This window comes from Pelobates fuscus, chromosome 8 (genome assembly GCF_036172605.1).
Source record: "Pelobates fuscus isolate aPelFus1 chromosome 8, aPelFus1.pri, whole genome shotgun sequence".
Classification (NCBI taxonomy): Eukaryota; Metazoa; Chordata; class Amphibia; order Anura; family Pelobatidae; genus Pelobates; species Pelobates fuscus.
In genome coordinates this window covers 124,396,258-124,412,654 of record NC_086324.1, presented here as the reverse complement: position 1 = coordinate 124,412,654, position 16,397 = coordinate 124,396,258, and the positions used below count along the sequence as shown (strand labels likewise).

The following is a 16,397-nucleotide window of genomic DNA, read 5'->3' as shown; positions in this document are numbered from 1 at the left end:
CTAGCCCCTCTTATATCTTTTCACAGATCCATAGGTATGCCCCTCCTCGTTCCCTCCGTTCTGCCCATGACCACCTCCTGACCGCTACTGGCACCCGTACTGCCAACTCGCGCTTGCAGGACTTCTCGCGGGCAGCTCCCTTCCTATGGAATAGCCTGCCTACCCCATCAGACTCTCCCTCAGTCTTCAATCCTTGTGACTAAGTGGCTACTAAAAAAGACTGGACATACCCCATTTGCAATACCTTGGGTTGTCTACTTTTGCAATTGGTATGCCATCATGGGGGTAATTCTCATTCCTGGGCTACTATACGGTCTCAAAGGCAAAGTAACCAATCTGGAGAATTTCAATGTGAAAAAACTGAAAAATTTAACATGCTTTATTTGACTACCATAAAACCTGTACATATGGGGTACTGTTTTACACGTGAGACATCGCTGAATACAAATATGTGTATTTTATTGCAGTAAAAGAAAACAGTGTTAAGACATTCACAGTTAAAATGTCATGCAGAACTAAAAAAGTTTAATTTCTTAATTTCTCACATTTTTTAACTATTGTATTCCTATTAAATTATGTTTCATAGCTAAATATTGATGTTAAATGAAAGTCCTATTTTTCCTGAATAAAATGATATATATTAAGTGTGGGTGCACTTACAATATGAAAGAGGTGAATTACGGTTGAACAGACATATAGTCAAATTCCAAGGTTTGTTTACGTTTTATTTTGATTAAAACGTGTAAATTTGGCTCAGTCCTTAAGGGGTTAAGATTAATGTTATTGATTGTTGTATAACAGACTTTGCAGTGCTGCCATTGTTCTAAAAGATCTTACTATTTCAACTGTATCTTGTCATATGGTGTGGGAGCGGGGTACTATAGACTGATTTGTAATAAATAGAATAATTGCAAAATTCAGGCAAAAAGTGATGGTTTGGAAAATTTCTGCAACACTCCTATAATGCCAGATTGTCAATTTTTGCAAGAATTTTGCAATTCAGTTTTCATGTCACTATAATTAACTGTTTCTCTGGTAAACCATAAACAACGTTTTGTTTTTCTACTCTCACAGAGTTAGAACTGTGTCTGCTAGAACTCTTTCTGATGGGAAATGAAACGGACATTCTTCATTCTAGGTATAGGCACCAGTAACAGAGCATGGAGGATAACATGTGACACGTTTATTGATTTCAAATATTCCTATTATCGTACTTCAAAAATGGATTCTTACCTAATAAACAAACTAGCTGACAGGTAAATGGAAAAGCCATTATCTGCTTATTGATATAATGTATAATTAGAAAATGTATAAATATTGGACATATAACTTCCCTATTCCAGAGTCCTTATTGATACTCAAAAAAGTCCTTATAACTGATTCGCTGTCAGTGATGTTTCTTTCATAGAAGGATGGCAGAACCACACTCTTCGTGACGTCCCATTGAACAAATACTGTAGATGTTGTGGCTCCTGGTGACTTCATCTGCAGACACTACACTGTAAAATGATGGTTGTGCCAAAAAAAAAGGAAAGAAAAGACAAAAAGCCCCCTCAAGTGACAGTAGCAGTGCCCTTTTCATATATATAGATCTATGAAATTTGCTGAGACGAAATCACTCAGGAGTTTAACAAGAGCAAACAGTCACACTTTGAGAACCAGATATCATTGAATCCAACCGTGTTCTATATTTTACGTTTAAGTGTAATTCTATTTGGGTTCTTAAAGAGTATGATTGTTATGTTGTCATCTGATTTGACTCGTCACTGTCAATCCTCTTATTCCCCATATCCCTTCTCATCACAGATACCTATGGATTGTCTTCTTTAAATTCTAGGTTTGTGGTTATTTGAAAGCAGCCGTGTAGACTCTGTACACAATCCATATTCTGCATAATGGATTTGGAATAATACACATTGCACACACAAATGCATTTATTATCCAATAGGAAAAAGGATTCTCTGTGAGAGAAAGGACATGAAGATCACCATTCGGAAGCCAATGACACAGACATGGCATACATGGGAGATGGATGGAAAAACACCATTAACTGTAGGGGTGGCAACATTTGACACTCCAGAAGTTTTGGACTACACATCCCATAGCCAATAGTGCTCTTATAGCCATATGCTGGCAAAACATAAGGGGAGATGTAGTCCACAACATCTGGAGTGCCAAAGGTTGCCTACCCCAGAACTAGATCTTTTTCAGACAGCTCACACTCATAGTGGGCATATTATGGGACACTTATTGGCAATACTACAATACCATACTGTGCCTGGATAATTAAAGCAACCAAGCTCTGCTTTTGTTATCTGGGAATCTGTAAGAATCCCTGGATCCAGGCCACACTCGTTGTCTGTTAAATGTAGCAAAAAGGGGTTAAAGAGACACGTCACCAAGATGTTGGCAAATTAATTTTAGACATATGTATAGTCAGCATACTGATCAGCCACAACATGTCTAATTTTCCAAAATCCAAAAAATAAGTGTTGCACTCAGAGGTGTAACTAGAACCCCCCCCCCCCCATATGTCTAATCCCCCCAAAGCCTGCATATGTCACTTTCACGCCCCCCAGTCCCTCCATGTGTTTTTCCTTCACACCCCACATGGTGAGTGTGGCATGGTTGGGGGGATGAGTATGACAGAATTGGAGAGGTTAATATGATAGGGTGAGTGTGGCTGGGTGAAAGGGGGTGAGTGTGACAGAAAAATGGAGAATGAGTGTGACAGGTTTGGGGGGGTGAGTGTGATCGTGCTAGATAAGGTGAGTGTAATAGGATGAATATGGCAGAGCGATGGGAGGTGAGTATGGCATGAGTTATTGTGAGTGTGGCAGGGTAAAGGGGGGTGACAGTGTTTGTGGTGGGGTGACAGTTGCACAGATGCATACACTGAAACACATGCAGATAAACAGACAAACACACAGTGACGTACATGCAGATACACAGCATATAACATACACGGACACACATGCTGATACACAGACACATACAGATACACACATTGAGATACACAGAATGACACTCCTACAGATACAAACACTGACACACATGCGGATACACAGACACTTAAGGAAAAACACACATACAGATACATAGGGCACACACTGACAAACGGACACACATGCAGAAAAACAGATACACATAGACACATACAAACACACACACATGAAAAATGGTTTAGTGACCCTTCTGTTTCCTACCTTTTAGGTGCAGGAGGGTGACTTCCCAGGGGTCCAGTGGCTTGCTCAGGCTGATGGGAGTCAGAGATCCCACTCTGACTCCCTCCTCTTCATCCTCCCGCATGGCTCGGTTGTTGCTGGGATGAGTGACTGGGGCTGTCACTTCTTCCCACCTCTGACCTGATCACAAAAATTCATTCCCATTGGGAGACCCAAACAGCATGGGCCACCCGATGGGCTCCTAAACGTGTGGCCCCGGCAGTTCTACCGTTCAGGCCAGGGCCGCATTACATGGCTGCCGGGCCCCCTGGAGTGACAGGCCTGGTCGCAGCTGCAACCGCGGTAGTTCCTCCATTGGTTGCACTATAAATTATACTTAACATCCAATGATCAAAGGAATTCTGAAAAAAATTAACAAAAATACAATCTAGTACAGATTATCCTTATTGTAGATATAAATTAACGAAAATATACATATATGTGGGTTGCACTCACATTTCCCGGAGCGCTATCAACCTTGGCTCTGGGTGAGAAAGGCTCCACTTGATAGGGAATAACTCCCACAACGCTCAGACCAAAAGACCTTTATTTCCAAAGATGGCACTCTTTATATGCAGTGACTGCAGGGGTGACAGTACCAGAATACCTTAATGGCATTGTATAACACGAATTTTATTATATAACAATAAAACAATTAAAACTGCCTACTCCAAGCAATGATGTGAACAACATATAGTAATCCCACAAACGAGCAAAAATGCGGCTTAAAAAAAAAATCAGATGCTGGGTCCAGGCTCCGCCTCCCAGTGAGGTATCTTGTGACGCTTTTCGCCCACCTCTATTACTCTGGGCTTCCTCAGACCAGATCTCGTTTGTGGGATTACTATATGGTATACGTACCATTGCTTGGAGTAAGTAGTTTTAATTGTTTGTGTTTTTTTTTTTTTTAATAATAATAACATTTGTGTTATACCATGCCATTGGGGTCTTCTGGTTCTGTCATCCCTGCAGCCACTATATGGGTATGCCAAGGCCCCCATGTGTGTGGAAATTCGAGATTTGAAAGGGGAAAGTTTCTCGTATTTCAGATGGCCTCAAGTGTGCAGTTTGAATAGGGAGTAGTTCGGACTTGGAAAGGTTAAGTTTATAGCTAGAGATCGATGAGTAGGTCTTTAGCAGGTCTAGGAGTGTGTGCATGAGTGGCACTGGGTTGGAAAGGGTAAGGAGCACGTCGTCCGCATATGCAATGACCCGAAATTCAGAGCCCCCCGATGTCTTGGCTGAGTGTAATTGCTCGTAGGAAGGGTTCTAGGAAAAGGACTAACAGGAGGGATGAGAGTGGGCATCCCTGTCTTGTGCCATTGGCTATGCTGAAGGAATGTTAGGCAGTAGGAGATGGCCTTTTGGGTACGTATAGGACTGTCAAGAGGATGAGGAAAGTTGGGGGTAATCCGAAGTGTCCTAGGACTGTGAACAGGTAGGGCCAAAGCAAACGCTCAAACACCTTTTTGGCGTCTATAGATAAAGCCAACTTGATCGGGGTAGATTGACTGGTTTTGAGAGTAGAGTTATGTTGGCTGCCAGCATGTCAGGAGTACCCTGCAGTATGGAGTTTAATACAGCGCACAGATGTGGGATCAAAAGGGGGCGGCTGAATGTCTTGTAATGAAAGGCAGTGTAGCCATCATGGCATAGGTTTCTATTGGGCTTTAGTGATCCTAATGCAGAAGGTATTTCTTCTGGTGTAATGACCGCTCCTAAGGAGTCTTGCACTGCTGATTGTCAGGGTATTTATATCGGCAGACATTTTGTGCTATGATAGAAATACAAAGTGTATATTCTGAAGTCATTGCTAAACAGACCAGACTCCATTTTGTTATTCTCAAGTTAACAAAGACACAACATTTCTTTCCTTTCTCTATTGCTGACCGCTTAGCCAGAGCTGAATGGAATGTGTATATAAACAAACCAAATAGATAAGACATTGAGAATGGGGAGGGACAGACTGTATAAATTCTATTCCCAGACTTAGGTGACAGAGGAGATTAAATAATTAAATTTTACTTTCGATATTGTACAACGTCCCATTATAGTTTAAGGTGAAACTTAGTTCACAAACTATCAATTTTAGGAATTACTACAGAAAATGGAGACGCATAGTCTGGATAAATCCGAAGAAAACCCTTTGATCTGACAGAAGATTTGAGTTATTGGATACATAAAGATAACGTAAATGACGTCAAAAATAGCCACCAGGAAAAGTTAACTCTTTCCTGGATAGGTATGTCTAGTGGAACAAGGCTGCCCTCTTGAGTTCGAATATTAAATTGGTTACCTAGAAGGCAACCACACCCCACATTTGTGATTGGCTATCACCTAAGGAATTTTCCCTTTAAAAAGTTAAGACAAGGGAAGAGAGGGAGATTCAGAAAGAGTCAAGGATTCAAAGATTCAAAGATTGAAGAGAGAGACATTACGACACTCTGGGGATTCAGAGAGATCCAGGCAGAATCGGGCGACCAGAGTAACCAAGAAACTCTCACACTCCATGCAGAGAAAGAGATCTATGACATTTAGCTACCTGAGGATATCTGATGAGAAAATATCTACATAACTGGTAAATATACAGGCATTTAATTAATTAATTTAAATTAATTAAAATTAATAGCATGATATATGACTGGATAAATCATGTTTGATTTCATATTTAGAAATCTTAATTATTAAAGAATATATATATGGTTATAGCATCCTATCTGGAGCTGGGATTAATATAGCCATTAATGTATTTGTGTGATTAATATCACGTTAGCATATCATGACCATTTATCCAGCTGTATTGATTGGCTCTAAAATAAGATAAAATATCTATTTAGACAAATTAATTAAAATATCAGCTTATGTAACATGTAGATTTCTCATTGGATGGATCAAGGAGTGGTTACTGACTATTTAAATATTATTTTTATTTAATATTACATAGGAGTAAATCTTAACTACTTAGGAGATCTAACCAGCATTGAAAGGGTTACTTCTGCCAGAAAATTTTACTGCAGCTCTAAGGAATGCTCTGTCTCTTTAAAACTTTGTTTCCTTAGCTGTAAAGAAAGGGTCGTAAATCAGTCTTGACAGCTAATGGAGTCTATGCCGTACTAACCAGGAAGTAAACTGCCACTCTGTATTGCATATTGTTTTATACTGAATATTCATTGATTATTACCATATTGTATTGCATATTGTTATACTCGAATTCCATTGATTATTATCATGCATGTTACTCATCATTATTATTTAAATTGTTAAGAAATAAATATCTATCTTTATAACAATTTGTGATTTTTAATTACCGGTATATGGTTATACATTTCATTTAACACAATAACGATTAAGGATCTGAGAATTGAAAATCGTGGGCAATTCTCATCTGTTTACTATTATTATCCCATAAATATCCCCACATGATATAAGGGAGGAGAGCTGTAGGTCTGTTAACAATTGGGTCGTGGGAGGATGCAGGTATATTATTTCAGCTGGGTGTAAGTTCTGGAATGGTTATATAGTGAAGTGCCTGAAGCCGTGCGAATTCTAGAGATCTCTTAGCTTTAGTTTTACGTTGAAGGCCTTTTGCTAGGAGTGAGTCGGCTTGTTTCCCTTTTCGTAAAAGGTGTGTTTCGACCACATAAGCGCTTTCACGTGTCTCTAAAGGATAATGATTTGAGTGTGTGACCCAAAAGTGCTGTTAATTGGGTCAGGAGTTGGGTTGTGGGAGTCATTTTGTGTGGCGTTTCTAATCTTTTGAGTTCTGCTAGTGAGTCTGTCAGTGGTCGCACACGTTTGTTTTTTTGTGGTGAGAGGCTAAGCCAATTAGTTTTTCTCGTACTACGGTTTTATATGTTGCCCATATTGTCGGCATTGGTATCGATGGTGTGATATTTAGGTCAAAGTAGTCTGACGTCTTTATTAATCTCTTCGATTATGGATTTGTTATGAAATAACATGGGGTTTAGGCGCCATGTCCATGTCTGTGTAATCTTCAGTCTGACCAGGAAATGGTCCCAATGTCAGTGTTTTTCTTTTACCCATGTGAACATGTTTGGGGAAACTAAGAAATGGTCTATTCTGGAGTATAATTGAAGTGGCTGGGAGAAGAAGGAAAGATCTGAGTGGATGGGTGCTGTGTCCGCCATACGTCTAGGAGTTTGGTAGAGTCCAGAAAAATGGGAGAATAGGCGGTCATTGCGGGAAGGTAAGATTAGTGGGTCAGTAATGCCACTTCGGTCCACAGCTGCCGTACACATTGCAGTCGCCTCTCAGTATCAGTTTAGCGGGTGCAGGGCCGCCATCAGGGGGTGACAACCGTGACAGTTGTCACGGGCCCGGCGGCCCTGGGGGGCCCGGACTGCTCTGGCAGTCCCGGGCCCCACTTTCCCTCTCTGCACACATAGATAGCGAATATCGCTATCTATGTGTGCAGCCGCGGGCCCCCGGCTCCCTGTTACCGCAGAGGGGGCCCAGGCCTCCAGCCTCTTCTCTTCTCCTCCCTGCTAATAACTCTCGCGAGACCCAGTTGCCATGGCAACGCTCCGCGGGTCTCGCGAGAGTTATTGGAGGAGAGAAGAGGAGAAGCTGGAGGCCTGGGCCCCCTCTGCGGTAACAGGGAGCCGGGGGGCCCCACCATGCCACCGGACCACCGTGGATGGAATCTCCCCCCTCCCTAGACACAGGTAAGCAGGGAGGGGGGAGAAACAATTTAATTAATACAATTTTTTTTAATTTTTTTTAAATAATGTTAAAATGACCCCCCCTCCCCCTCCTCATTGCAAATTTACACACACACACTACATACAGTGACACAACACACACACTACATACACTGACATAACACACACACACTACATACACTGACAAAACACACACACTACATACACTGACACAACACACACACTACATACACTAACACAACACACTCTGCATACACTGACACAACACACACTGCATACACAAACACACACACTGCATACACTAATACAACACACACTGCATACACTAACACACACAGTGCATACACTAATACAATACACACTGCATTCACTAATACAACATGCACTCTGCATACACTACACACTAACACACTCACTGCATCCACTATACTGACACACACTCTGCATTCGCTACACATTACCACACTCTGCATTCACTACACTAACACACACTCTGCATCCGCTACACACTAACACACTCTCTGCATTCACTACACTAACACAGACTCTGCATCCGCTACACACTAACACACTCTCTGCATTCACTACACATTAACACACTCTCTGCATTCACTACACATTAACACACTATCTGCATTCACTACACATTAACACACTCTCTGCATTCACTACACTAACACACTCTCTGCATTCACTACACTAAGACACTCTCTGCATTCACTACACATTAACACACTCTCTGCATTCACTACACATTAACACACACACTACATTCATTACACTGACACACTCTGCATTCACTACACCCTAACACACACTCTGCATTTATTACACACTAACACACACTCTGCATTCACTAAACTATGCACACACTCTGGATTCACTATACTGACACACACTCTGGATTCACTACACTAACATACACTCTGCACCAACTGTACACACAGCATCCACTACACAAACATCCTGTATTCACAGTACACACACTACATCCACCACAAATTGAAACATTCTGCATTCACTATACACAGACACTGTGTCTAATACACACACTACATCCACTACAGACACTGCATCCACTAAACACATTTCATCTAGTACATACAAACACTACATCCACTACACAAACACACACTACATCACTGTACACACACTACATCCACTACTCAAACACTCTCTGCATTCACTACACATTAACACTCTGCATTCACTACACTAACACACACTCTGCATCCGCTACACACTAACACACCCTCTGCATTCACTACACATTAACACACACTCTGCATTCACTACACATTTACAAACACTCTGCTTTCACTGCACTAACACACACACTACATTCATTACACTGACACACTCTGCATTCACTACACACTAACACACACTCTGCATTCATTACACACTAACACACACTCTGCATTCACTAAACTATGCACACACTCTGCATTAACTGTACACACAGCATTCACTACACAAACATCCTGTATTCACAGTACACACACTACATCCACCACAAATTGAAACACTCTGCATTCACTATACACAGACACTGCGTCTAATACACACACTACATCAACTACAGACACTGCATCCACTAAACACATTTCATCTAGTACATACAAACACTACATCCACTACACAAACACACTCTGCGTTCACTATACACACTGCATCCGCTACACTAACACACTCTGCATTCACTGCACAAACAGTATCTAATACACACAAACACTACATCCATTACACACATTCTAATTCACTTACACTATACACACCACATTCAGTCCCGCATCATTGTCAGCGGACTAGGTAGGGCGTGGGCGGGCCCGGGAGGGAGGGGTCGGGGAGGGGGGGGCCAGACCTTGTGCTTTGTCAGGGGCCCCAAAATTTCTGATGGCAGCCCTGAGCGGGTGATAGAGCTGACGGCTGTGAAGGTCGTCCAAAAGGTGGGGTCAGGCAAGGCAGGGGCGAAAAGTGAACAAAAAGGTCAGGACCTCAGACCTAATTTACCTGTGATAATCACAAATCTGCTCTGCGGGTCTGCAAAATAAGGGATTTACTTTAGGGGGCAAGAGGAGTGCAGTACTATGGCTACCCCTTTGTTCTCATATCCAAGGAGTTTGCCAAAAAAAAAGTGCGATTATAGTGGCGGCTCTTAAAAGGAAAGTGTTTGTGTGTGGTGAAGTATGTTTTTTGGATCATCAGGATATCGGCCTGTTGTCTATGGGCCCATCTGAGCACATTATGTCTTTCTATAGGTGTGTTGAGGCCCTTAGTGTTGATTGAAACACATTTAAGTTTACGTGGTAGGTCGCCTTGGGACCATCTTTAGATTCCCATCTAAAGCGAGGGGGAATAGACAGTCCGCCAGCCACAGGCCCCGAGAGGCAGGTAGCCAAATCGGGGGGCGGGGGGAGGGGAAACATCCTACACTCTGTGCTGGTCAGCCCTCTCCTAGATGTGTTTTAAACAGCTTGAGCCTGGTGGGCAGCCAGGCAGACCGCCAAGGGACAGCCGGCAGGGGCTATAAGACCCTAGCCCACAACCGGGCCCACCCAGATGGCCACCCAGGACCCCGACCAAACAGCGTACACCAGAAAGTCCTATGCTCTGTCGGTATAGTTACTACATGTTCACATTGGATCTGCATAGAGGTCCTGTCTCCATCTACCTGGTCAGGGAGGGGAGAGTGCCAGTCTGTATGATGTTATAAGAGAAAGTCAGGGGCCTGACTTTCCCATATTCATAGATGCCAAGTCACAAATTTGGTGGGACAGTACACATTTTAAGGAACCGTCCCTTTAAATTTATGTTCTGGGGACCTGTCCCACAGTTTGAAATCTGCTGGGAGATTTTAAAATGCAGGAGGGGACTGGGCACTAGCACCAAGACGGAGTGTATTGGTCTAGTGACAGGGCAGGCTGTCAGTCAACCTGGCCACCCTCTTTGCTGGGCAGACATGTCAACGCGATCCCCTTGTCCTCCAAGCTCCTTGGACCGCTGCCCATCTTCGACTTGGGAGGTGGGCAGGAAATGTTGGTATGTATTTTGTGCTAACAAAAGGTAAGAACTTGAGTGATTTCAGACAGGTATTATTAATATTATATGCTATAGGGACATGATGAATTTGATGGTGGATTTTAAGTGTAATGCTTTGAAATAACTTACTGGGGACCATAATAAGGGTTATTTACTAAAGTGAGAATTCAAAGTGAATATTAAATTTAAGGCCAAAGTAACTGAACTGGAAGTATAACTGATAATTTGTCCAGTTTGACTATTTTGACCTTAAGTTTGAAATTCACTTTGAATTCTCACTATAGTGAAGAATCCTACATTATCTCTTACACATAAAGTGGTTTATAGGGTGTTGAGACTATTTACCTCTGCCCCCTGGCATTTATTCCTTGTACAGGGCTTACATGTGACCATATACCGCCATGGCATAAATGATTGTGAAAGATGGTTATCCTGTGTCAGGTTTCTATTATACCATCATGAATACAAGAACACATTCAACCAAAAAAATAAAAAATAAATACACAATGACATATACAAATAAATAAGAAAATATTTTATTAGTTCAACAAATGTAATGACATTTACCAAACGCAATAGATTAAAAAAAAAAAAGAGCTACATAATACATATACTATACACCACTTGCTTTAAATAGTCTAAACTGCACATCTGTGACAAGCTACAACAGTGTAAAATGGCATAACAAATGCACCTCATATAATAAATCTTCCACAACGCCAGAAATGCACATTTTTTGGCCCTGCTGATGACACTCTCACTATCAGCACATTTTCTAGGTATTTATGGAATCACAGTACACTGCATCTAAATTGTGCACCATAAATTAGAATCATTACGTTTAATGTATAATTTACATATTTTACCAGGAAATAATTAAAATACATAATTAATGCAGAATTTAATGACCAATACTTGATATGGCACCGGAAGACACCAAAGGCTCTAGTTTAGCTATTAAATAATTGAAAGCCAACACAATGATAGAAAAGGTTTGTAACATAATAAGAATTGTTTTCTCTGCCTATGATGAAGTTATTGTAGTCACAATATGTGTTAGACTGTTCCCCCTGCACCGCCCCTTCTCCTTGGAGCCCATGTTGCACACGTCATAAATCAATGAATAAACGAATGAATATTTTCTTACTTATCCTTTACGGTTGAGGCTTTCTGGCATACTCCTTCGGCAGTCTGGCAATTCATTGACTTATCATAGGATTATCAGTTTTCTTAAACTCAATCTCTCAAACAGAGCTTCTCATCTTTCCTCCTTCAATAACCTTTTTACCCATGTCGTTTCCCACCAATTCAATGGCACTTCTATCAACTCTACCCAGTAGCCTTGCTGCCTTGACGTTCTCTTAGATTTAAACCTCTGCTTACCTCCTCACATCCAGTCAATTACTAAATCCTTTTGCTTCCATCTTACAAACAAAGCATTCATCTGCCACTGCCGAACACTGGATACAGCTAAAGTGCTTGTGTAAGGCCATAACCACTCATCTCTTACGGGTCTTTCCAGCTGGCCCCTTTGCACCCCATGATAAATGCTACAGTTAGGCTCATCTTCTAGTCATCTAATACTTCCTACTTGGGTCTTTAACTCTCACCTTTAGGACTTCTCTAGGGCTGCACAGAGAGTGGCAGGGCCCACGAGGGACAGGTTCAGGTAAGGAAATCTTATCTTTTCCTGTCCCCTATGGCCACCGGACCACCAGCAGTGATGTCACAGTCTGAGGTCTTTGCAAATTTAGCCAAGACCTGGACAGTGACAGAGCTGCTTTAAAGTGTAAGCTCACCTGTCATGTCAAGGCAAACCTCTTAGGTGAGTGCTCCACTAACAATGCATCTTGTTGCTTTCAGCTAAAAGACAAAGTCTCAAATGAGACAGAAAGGTGTATTTTTATGAAGTCCTACACACTTATTAACCCTTAATAGGACACACCTGGGGTGGGTTACAGCACAGTACGTTGGCTGTGCAATACAGGTTTGTTTGATTACCACTTGGGACTATGAATATAGATGCCCTGCTCCCAAATAGGAGTAGGGAGAGTGCACATAGCAGTTACATTTCATTATGATGGTGATGTTGGTGGGATGGAACCAATCATAATATATAAGTTAGATTTATACCTACCCAAATATAATATCGGCAACACATTAGCCACACATAAAAGAGCACAAATGTTTGACAGATTTTAGTAGGTTTCAATGTCTTTAAATAATTCATACAAAGTGTTCACTGCAAAACATACTTAAAGGGATCTATAGTGTTAGGAATAACAATCTGTACACTAAAGAGTCCTCTGGCTGCACCTGCCCTGACCCTACCCCAGTAGCTAAAAGGCTTAAAAAAAGAAAAAAGAAAAAAAAAAAACCTTAGTTACTTAACCGATTCAAGCGCCAATGTCTCTCAGCCTTGGGTTGGCACTGCCCGACAGACTCCTCTTTCCAAATGTCTGTAGCAACCAGGAGGTGCCCTCTAGTAATTATTACAGTTTCTTAAAAACTGCATTGATTCACACTGCAGGGCTAAGTGGGACAGGGACATGGCACCCAGACCGCTTCAATGATCTGAAGTGGTCTGGGTGACTAAAGTGTCCCCTTTAATTTTTACTTTAAATAAATGTGTGTTATATGTTATGTAGATGCATTCATTAACAATGTTGGTGTGTTCCACGCAGAAATACTGACGAGCAATATCGGCCACACAAACGGCTGTTTACAAAAGTAAGAATTCAAAGTGAATTTAAATTTTAAGGTCAAAATAACTGAACTGAACTAAACCAGCTATGCCTTCTCTTCATGTACTGCTACCTTAAATTTGAAATTCACATTAGCAAATAACCAGACCGTTTCTAATTATTTTCACAGCTATATCTACAGGTATACAAGGGGCACAGATCCAAGCAAACTATTACCACAAAAAGCAGATGTGGTTTGGGTCACCCGAGGATAAAGACATACGTTAATAAGTCCATTTAGTTTATTATGCAAATTTTCTACAAAAGGATAAAATCTTTGATGTACCACGATTTAGAGAACATATGTTCCAAGCAGACATATCTTTAATTTGCATCTTGTCATGTTGATCTATTTCAGCAACACACCAAACCAATAAATAGAGATGTATGTATAAATATACTATAAATATCAAAACATCACCGTTTAGCTTTCCCTTGAGAAACAGCCTCTGCATAAGACGTGTGAATGAAATCGTAAAGTTGTTTTGCGTTATTAGAATTTCCGAGAATTTCAGACAGTTTCTCCTGAGATAAAGTTGTCAGTTCTGCAATGTTCTTTACATGATTCATGATGGCTCTGCAATTTTTGGCATTGACTCCTGGCATTTTTAAAAGGAAGTCCTGAGGGCCTGGATTATACTTCTCAGATTCTGGGATGGTTTCCGAGTCAGCGGTTATTGCCATTGCTGTTGCAGCTTCGGGCTGGGGACGGTTCTGCTTTAGTTCCTCAAATAGCTCTGCGGTGGCATGTGGAGACGCACACCAAAGGATGCGCAATCTTGGAAAGTGAAGAGTGAGGAGAGTTATCTTGGACGTGATGTCGTTCACTGAAATCTCTTGGTGAATAGAATTTCTTGATGTGAGAGAAAACGGTTTGTTGGGGTCAAACTCAATCAGAAGAATGGGCCTCTTGTAATAGCGAGACATCGCTACACATTGGGTGTAGAGACGTCCATTGTTCAGTGAACCAATTAAGTCACTCACACTCTTTCTCTCAACGCACATATCTGGAGTCAGGATGTAATCTCCCACTTCTAGTGTAACAGGTTCTATGTCAATGCCACGCCGGTGAACAAGAGATGGAAGTTCACTACGGAACTCGCGCATGTCAACGATGATAGTGTGTTGGACACTATTCTGCTTCTGGCCACCTAGAAAACGAAAGGGAGAATATTGAATGGGTAGATTACACCTGTTACAGGTTTAATTAAAAAGTGAGCACACAATACAGAGTGTATAATTTGCAACAAGTTACATATGATCATGAGTAATAAAGTAACAGTCTCCTTTTTCATATAAAAACAATATCCTTTTTGATTTCCAATTTTCAAAAAATGCTGCAGTTGTATGTCCATCAACACAACACTCCCAGGTTAGCTTCAACCCGACCACAGTAGATATTGTAACACCTATGGGCTACAAGAGAGAACCTGTATTGCAAGTACACAAATACACAACTTTATTTTTCTTTCTTGATTAAAGGCAACTAAAGCTACTGAAAGAGCTTTAAAGAAGTTACACAAAAAGTTAATAGAGGTTACATAAACCATCTTAATGACTTTCAAAGTAGTTTCTTTAATTACAAATTTATAAAGATCGTACTCAGACATCTGAACTACATATTCCATGAATCCCTGATAAGCAGAACAGTATGGGATATGCATAGCACTTCCAGTAAGATGGAAGGACCAGGACTGAAGAAAACTTAAAATCAGCGGATATAATATCTCTGCGTTGTTGATGTGTTATGGGCAAATGCAAATATTACAAGTTTTAGAATGAAATGTTGTATTTCTTAAACTGTGTACTTTGTCTTTAAGAGATATTGCAAACTGACAAGGTGTTAGAAATGGAACATATTGTTTTTCATAGATGTTTCTTTAAGCAATAACCTCAGTGCATATTATGTTTGCGCCATTTTGTCCCAGACGAATTACAATAACAATAACGCATAAACAAGCTTCAAGGCTATGCTACGACTCTTTCAGTACGTAATATACTGAGGTAACCTTAATAGATAAGGATGTTCAGACTTTAAGATGCCATCTTGAACTAAGTCAGGAAAATTTCCATGACGTATACACACTTTAGTTATGGCCTTGTATTTTTGCCAAGGTAAAGGAGGTCCTAAAATGAATAAAGTAAAGGAAGTGTTACTTTTTCATATATGAACTACGGTGACCCTAAAATGACGACACCTAAGGTATAAATAGGTGTACTTTTTCAGACACGGAGGAGAGACTTGGAGACAGACGCTGCTCCATCTTAAAATGACAGAGAGGCTGACATGATGACATGTTCAGAAGGGTATGTTAACCTATTAATGATATCTGCAAGCATTTAGTTTAATCATATAAACTCTGCTATAATGGATTTTATATGTCTATATTTATATTTTTATATAATAAATATCGAAAAGACAAAATCTATGGCTTCCAAGACAATCCTTATTTTATATTGTATTCTCAATTATGTATATATTTTAAATAGAGCATCTCTTACACGAACTATACAAAATTATGGCTAAGATATCTGTATGGTTAGCTCAACTAAGTTCTATGCTTTAAGACATTATAGTGGTAAATAAGGGAACCACCTGCGGTTTCAGAAGAGTAGGATAAATATTTGAGGATTGAGATCTATATACATATTCTTCTAGTGTTAATACTTGTAGCAGTTTCAGCTGCTGCTTAATTAACACTGTC

The 16,397-nt window shown here is 40.6% G+C and overlaps 1 protein-coding gene across 1 annotated transcript in view; it reads right to left on the bottom strand.

Moving 5' to 3' along the window:
* Window positions 1–12,068: 12,068 nt before the first annotated feature.
* The window catches only part of ERCC4 (ERCC excision repair 4, endonuclease catalytic subunit), a 40,525-nt gene continuing 36,196 nt past the window's right edge, over window positions 12,069–16,397 (bottom strand). The window contains exon 11 of the mRNA XM_063430289.1: window positions 12,069–14,843. Coding sequence (XP_063286359.1) covers window positions 14,110–14,843 — 734 coding nt within the window. The 3' untranslated portion in view covers window positions 12,069–14,109. The remainder of the gene's footprint in view (window positions 14,844–16,397) is intronic.